General features: G+C 37.4%; 1 protein-coding gene across 2 annotated transcripts in view; it reads right to left on the bottom strand.

Annotated features, from left to right (window-relative positions):
* LOC114631172 (NACHT, LRR and PYD domains-containing protein 9B-like) overlaps positions 1 to 7,287 on the bottom strand; it is a 33,913-nt gene that overhangs the window by 2,798 nt on the left and 23,828 nt on the right. For both annotated transcript variants that reach the window (XM_028779467.1, XM_028779466.1), the window contains 2 exons: positions 6,041 to 6,211; positions 5,318 to 5,488 (listed from right to left, as the gene is read on the bottom strand). In XM_028779467.1, coding sequence (XP_028635300.1) covers positions 5,318 to 5,488; positions 6,041 to 6,211 — 342 coding nt within the window. The remainder of the gene's footprint in view (positions 1 to 5,317; positions 5,489 to 6,040; positions 6,212 to 7,287) is intronic.

A 7,287-nucleotide genomic window follows, 5' to 3' on the forward strand; every position in this document is an offset into this window, starting at 1 on the left:
GTTCACATTGCTTTGCCAGGCTCTTTTAGATTTGTTGGTCAATTTCACCTCCTGATTCCCCACCCTCTCTTTAGGTCAGTCCTGCCCCAAATGTAGTATTCTCACCATGATTAACCATTTTGTGCTAACACTCTAGCTTTTCTTTCATCCTTGAACATTACACTTTATAGTCTTAGTACAGGATCAAAATCAACAGGGAGGAGGTTTGACAAAACACGCAAACAAAAAAGTTTTAAAACTTAACTTGGCATTGAAAATCGGGGGGGGGGGGGTGGGGTGGGGGGGATGGGAAATGGGGTTTGTGAAGGGGAGACCTGGAAAGGGGAAAACATTTGTTATGTAAATAAAGAAGATATCCAATAAAAAGAAATAAATAAAAAAGAAAATTGTTATATCTAGGGACCATTTAGTGAACAACACTAAGTATACTATATATGTGAACTTATATTTCTTTTTATTTATCTTTTTTATTACCATTTTGTGCAGTATATGATGATATATATGTGTGTGTGTGAGAGAGGGAGAGGGAGAGGGAGAGAGAGAGAGAGAGAGAGAGAGAGAGAGAGAGAGAGAGAATACATGTGTAGGCTAGGATCTATATATGAGAGAGAATATATGTGGTTTATTTCTTTCTGGTTGCTATATTTTCTAAAAATTTTATGATTTCATCATTCTTTATACCTGAATGAAAACTTTTAAAAATAAGTCACATTTTTTTAAAGAAAAAAAATGACTGATGGACAAGCTCCAGTCAGAGATACCAAGAACAACTAACACCTGAGATAACTAGATGGCATGGGGCAAGGACAAGAACATAAGCAACAGAAACCAAGGCTACTTGGCATCATCAGAACTCAGTTCTCCCACCACAGCAAGTACTGAACACCTCAACACACTGAAAAAGCAAGTTTCGGATTTAAAAATCACATCTTATAATGATGATAGAGGACTTTAAGAAGGCCATAAATAACTCCCTTAAAGAACTACAGGAGAACACAGGTAAACAGCTAGAAACCCTTAAAGAGAAAACACAAAAATCCCTTAAAGAATTACAGGAAAAAAACAAACAGGTGAAGGAATTGAACAAAATCATCCAGTTATCTAAAAATGGAAATAGAAACAATAAATAAATCACAAAAGGAGATAACCTTGGAGATAGAAAACCTAGGAAAGAGATCAGGAGTCATAGATGCAAGCATCCCCAACAGAGACTCTCAGGTGCAGAAGATACCATAGAAAACATTGACACAACAAAGGAATTGCAAAATGTGAAAAGCTCCTAACTCAAAATATCCAGGAAATTTAGGACACAATGAGAAGACCAAACCTAAGGATAATAGGTATAGAAGAGAGTGAAGATTCCCAACTTAAAAGGCCAGTAAATATCTTTAACAAAATTATAGAAGAAAACTTCCCTAACCTAAAGAAAGACATGCCCATGAACATACAAGAAGTCTACAGAACTCCAAATAGATTGGACAAGAAAAGAAATTCCTTTTGTCACATAATACTCAAAATACCAAATGCATAAAACAAAGAAAGTATTCAAAGCAATAAGGGAAAAATGTCAAGTAAACAAATAAAGGCAGACTTATCAGAATTATACCAGACTTCTCACCAGAGACTATAAAAGCCAGAAGTTCTTGGCCAGAAGACATACAGACCCTAAGAGAACAAAAATGCCAGCTCAGGCTAGTATATCCAGCAAGACTCTCAATTAATATAGATGGAAAAACCAAGATATTACATGACAAAAACAAATTTGCACAATATCTTTCTACAAATCCAGCCCTATAAAGGATAATGGGTGGAAAACTATAACACAGAGAGGGAAATTACATTCTAGAAAAAGCCAGAAAGTAATCTTCTTTCAACAAACCCAAAAGAAGATATCTACACAAACATAATACACTTCTAACAAAAACAGTAATAGGAGGAAACAATTGCATTTCCTTAATATCTCTTAACATCAATAGACTCAATTCCACAATAAAAAGACATAGACTAACAGAATGGATATGTAAACAGGACCCAGCATTTTGCTGCATACATAAAACACACCTCAGTGACAAAGATAGCTACTACCTCAGAGTAAAGGGCTAGAAAACAATTTTCCAAGCAAATGTCCCAAAGAAACAAGCTGGAGTAGGCATTCTAATGACTTTCAACCAAAAGTTATCAAAAATGATAAGCAAAGACACTTCATACTCATCAAAGGAAAAATATACCAGGATGAACTCTCAGTTCTGAACATCTATGCTCTAAATGCAAGGACACCCATGTCCATAAAAGAAGCTTTACTAAAGTTCTAAGCACACATTGCACCTTACACAACATTTCATCCTAAAACAAAAGAATATACCTTCTTTTCAGCACCTCATGATACCTTCTCCAAAATTGACCATATAATTTGTCACAAAACAACCCTCAACAGATACAAGAAGACTGAAATAATCCCATGCATCCTATCAGATCATCATGGACTAAGGTGGGTCTTCAATAACAACAAAAACAACAGAAACAAATACACATGGAAGATGAACAACACTCCACTCAATGATAATTTGGTCAAAGATTAAATAAAGAAAGAAAATAAAGACATTTTAGAATTCAATGAAAATGAAGACACAACACACACAAACTTATGTGGCACAATGAAAACAGTGTTAAGAGGAAAACTCATAGCTCTGAGTGCCTACAAAAAGAAACTGGAGAGAGCATACACTGGCAGCTTGACAACACACCTGAAAGCTCTAGAACAAAAAGAAGCAAATTCACCCAAGAGGAGTAGAAGGCCAGAAATAATCAAACTCTGGCCTGAAATCAACCAAGTAGAAACAAAAGAATTGTACAAAAGAATCAACATAACCAGGAACTGGTTTTTTTTTTTTTTTTGAGAAAATCAACAAGATAGATAAACCCTTAGACTAACCAGAGGGCATAGAGACAGTATCCAAATTAACAAAATCAGAAAGGAAAAGGGAGGTAGATATAAGAACAGAAACTGAGGGAACCTAGAAAATGATCAGATCCCACTACAAAAGACTATACTCAACAAAACTGGAAAATCTGGATGAAATGGACAATTTTCTAGAAAGATATCAGGTACCAAGGTTAAATCAGGATCAGATAAACCATCTAAACAGTCCCACAATCCCTAAAGAAATAGAAGCAGTCATTAAAAGTCTCCCAACAACAACAACAACAAAAAAGCCCAGGGTCAGATGGGTTTAGTGCAGAATTCTATCAGACCTTCAAAGAAGACCTAATTCCAGTACTCTTCAAACTATTCCACAAAATAGAAACAGAAGGAACACTACCCCATTTTTTCTATGAATCCACAGTTATGCTTATACCTAAACTACACAAAGACCCAACAAAGAAAGAAAACTTCAGACCAATTTCACTTATGAATACTGATGCAAAAATAGTCAATAAAATTCTTGAAAACTGAATCAAAGAACACATCAAAACAATTATCCATCATGATAAAGTAGGCTTCATCCCAGGGATGCAGGGATGGTTCAATATATGGAAATCCATCAATGTAATCCACTATATAAACAAACTCAAAGAAAAAACCCACATGATCATTTCATTAGTTGCTGAGAAAGCATTTGACAAAATTTAATACCCCCTTCACTTCATGATAAACGTCTTAGAAAAATCATGAATTCAAGGCCCATACCTAAAAATAGTAAAAGCAATATACAGCAAGCCAATAGCCAACATCAAACTAAATGAAGAGAAACTTGAAGCAATCTTATTAAAATCAGGGACTAGACAAGGCTGCCCACTCTCCCCCTACCTATTCAATATAGTACTTAAATTCCTAGCTAGAGCAATTAGACAACAAAAGGAAGTCAAAGGGATACAAATTAGAAAGGAAGAAGTAAAAAATAACACTATTTGCAGATGATAAGATAGTATACTTAAGTGACCCCAAAACTTCTACCAGAGAACTCCTCAACCCAATGAACAACTTCAGCAAAGTTACTGGATATAAAATTAACTCAAAACAAATCAGTAGCCTTTCTCTACTCAAAGTGTGAGCACACTGAGAAAGAAAATAGGGAAATGATATCCTTCACAATAAGTCACAAATAATATGAAATATCTTGGAGTGACTCTAACCAAGCAAGTGAAAGATCTGTATGACAAGAACTTCAAGTCTCTGAAGAAAGAAACCGAAGATCTTAAAAGATTGAAAGATCCCCCATGCTCATGGATTGGCAGGATTAATATAGTAAAAATGACCATCTTGCTGAAAGCAATCCACAGATTCAATGTAATCCCCATCAAAATTTCAAATTTCTTCATAGAGTTAGAAAGAGCAATTTTCAAATTCATTTGGAATAACAAAAAAACCCAGGATAGCGAAAACTATTCTCAACAATAAAAGAACTTCGGGAGGAATCACCATCCCTGACCTCAAGCTGTACTACAGAGCAATAGTGATAAAAACTGCATGGTATTGGTACAAAGACAGGCAGGAAGATCAATGGAATAGTATTGAAGACCCAGAAATGAACCCATACACCTATGGTCACTTGATCTTTGACAAAGGAGCTAAAACCATCCAGTGGAAAAAAGACAGCATTTTCAATAAATGGTGCTGGTTCAACTGGAAGTCATCATGTAGAAGAATGCAAATCTATCCATTCTTATCCCCTTGTACAAAGCTCAAGTCCAAGTGGATAAAGGACCTTCACATAAAATCAGATACACTGAAACTAGTAGAAGAGAAGGTGGGGAAGAACCTCGAATACCTAGGCACAGGAGAAATGTTCGTAAACACTACACCAATGGCTTATGCTCTAAGATCAAGAATTGACAAATGGGACCTCATAAAATTGCAAAGAGTACACATGGAGGGACCCATGGCTCCAGCTGCATGTGTAGCAGAGGATAGCCTTGTCAGACATCAATGGGAGGAGAGGCTCTTCGTCCTAAAAAAGCCTCCATGCCCCAGTGCAGGGGAATGCCAAGGTGGGTGAACACTCTCATAGAAGCAGGGGGAGGGAAGTTGAGATAGGGGGTTTCCAGAGGAGAAACCAAGAATGGCGATAACATTTGAAATGTAAATAAATATAATATCCAATATAAAACAACGATGATATTTGGATTAATCACTACCAAAATATTGTATTCATGAATGGATAAAAATCAAAGATAGCACTCAATGGCCTAGAGTGCAGCAGTGAGCCCTCACCACAGAACTCCTCACCCCCGTCACAGTGGAGTTGAGCTTGAGCAAACTGTCACAGAAGAGCTTGTTCTGAAGCCACTCTTGACCATGGAGACAGCGTGTACTCACCCAAGCATCTCCAGTTTACATCTTTTGTGACTCAAAGCCTCACAGAGCACCACCAGCCCAGAGTGGTCCAAGGTTTTCCAGTCCAGATTTAAGCTGTTCAGTGTTTTGCAGGTGATGAGAGTCAAGGCTAGGTCTTCACAACAGTCACTGGTGAACTTACACAGCTCTAACCTGTGACAGGGAACATGTCAGAAAAACAATCTGCTGTTCAGCGTCAGTTCCACACTTCTGAGCAAAGACTTAACCAGCCCCAAATGCCCACAGAACGAACACTGAGCAAATCCCTGTTTCAAATCAAAAGGGGTTATGACCCCGAAGATGAGAAATATTGTTCTAAATGCTTAGCATTATTTCTATGTTTTAGTTTTGCTCTCAAGCCTCAGCAAAGAAGCTTGTTTTTGCAGGGGACTGGTGAATATGGAGACCGCAGATAGTCAATGTTCAGAGAGTGACTACAGAATACTCAGGCTCAAATAAGGTATTGATATCACCCCTTCACACCAAGGGTCAGGGATCACCACAGAAGAAGGGGCAGAAAAATAAATTGAACCAGATATTGTGTTGGGGGAAAATCTCACAGCATCTGTTGCTGCCTGTATAAGAACTGTGCATTTCCTCAAATCTTATGAGCCTATGCTAGTTGGACTTCTTCTCAACCCTATTAACCCTCTAGCATTTCCTGATCAAGGTGTGAACCCTCCCAGCATGACAGTAAGAACTCACCCAAGACACTCCAATTTACAGTTAGGATGGCGCAGAGCTTCACATAACTGTTTGACACCAGAGTCTTGTATGTTATTGTTGCCCAGTTTCAGGGTCTTTAGACTTTTATTGCAAGTAAGGACAGCAGATATCTCTTTACAGCATTCTGAAGTTAAAAAGCAACCCGACAACCTGGGGAAATATACATGAAAAAATGCTTACTCCTCAATCCTTTTGTCTCGATTCGTTTTTAAGAATTTTATTGTTTAGAACTTCACATGCAAACACCTGAGATACATCCCTAGTCCATCAGAGAGTCCATCTTAACAGCTTGACTTATTTGTATGAACCAGAAATCCCCAAGTACATCAGAAATGCTGATAATGCTCGTCTATCTGCTCTGTGTTGGCTCACCACAATTCTTCTGCTTTGATTTCTTCATGTGGTGTTCCTATGCTCATTCTGAGTAGTCAATATATGTATATGTATATGTATATGTATATGTATATGTATATGTATATGTATATGTATATGTATATGTATATGTATATGTATATGCCTTGAAAACCAATGGGGTTACCTTATCACTGATTTCAGATACACATGCAAGTGTCACCATGTGTCAAACTTCTGCCAGTATTTAATATGTTAACATATCTTTTTATTGTTTGTTTGTTTTTCGAGACAGGGTTTCTCTGTGTAGCTCTGGCTGTCCTGGAACTCACTCTGTAGACCAGGCTGGCCTCAGACTCAGAAATCCACCTGCCTCTGCCTCCCAAGTGCTGGGATGAAAGGCATGCGCCACTACTGCCTGGCTCAATAACATATCTTCAAACTCTCCCTGAGGCTCAAGTTCATGATACCTATGGCATTGTAAATAATAGAGAAGTTGAGGGACAAAAGGAAGATAGTTGGCATAAGATAGGTGACGAATGGAGAATACTTAGATGATGTATAGATGCTAATTATAGACATTAGGCAGATGTGTGTTAGATGCAAAATGAATTATAGTTAGTATATATATATGTGTATGTGTGTGTGTGTGTGTTGATTATAGGAAGAGATTGATGATATGTAAGTAAAGCCAGTAAGTTTATAAATGGTAGACAAGGGAGAGATGTTAAATTCATAGATGGCAGACAATCGTTGGATGGATATGAGCTAGGCAGATGGATATGTAAATAGACTCAGACACACACAGAGATTTATGACTGATGGAGGTATTCATACATACACAGAGATTTATGACTGATGGAGGTATTCATACA

This window comes from Grammomys surdaster, unplaced genomic scaffold (genome assembly GCF_004785775.1).
Source record: "Grammomys surdaster isolate TR1022 unplaced genomic scaffold, NIH_TR_1.0 352, whole genome shotgun sequence".
NCBI classification, from domain to species: domain Eukaryota; kingdom Metazoa; phylum Chordata; class Mammalia; order Rodentia; family Muridae; genus Grammomys; species Grammomys surdaster.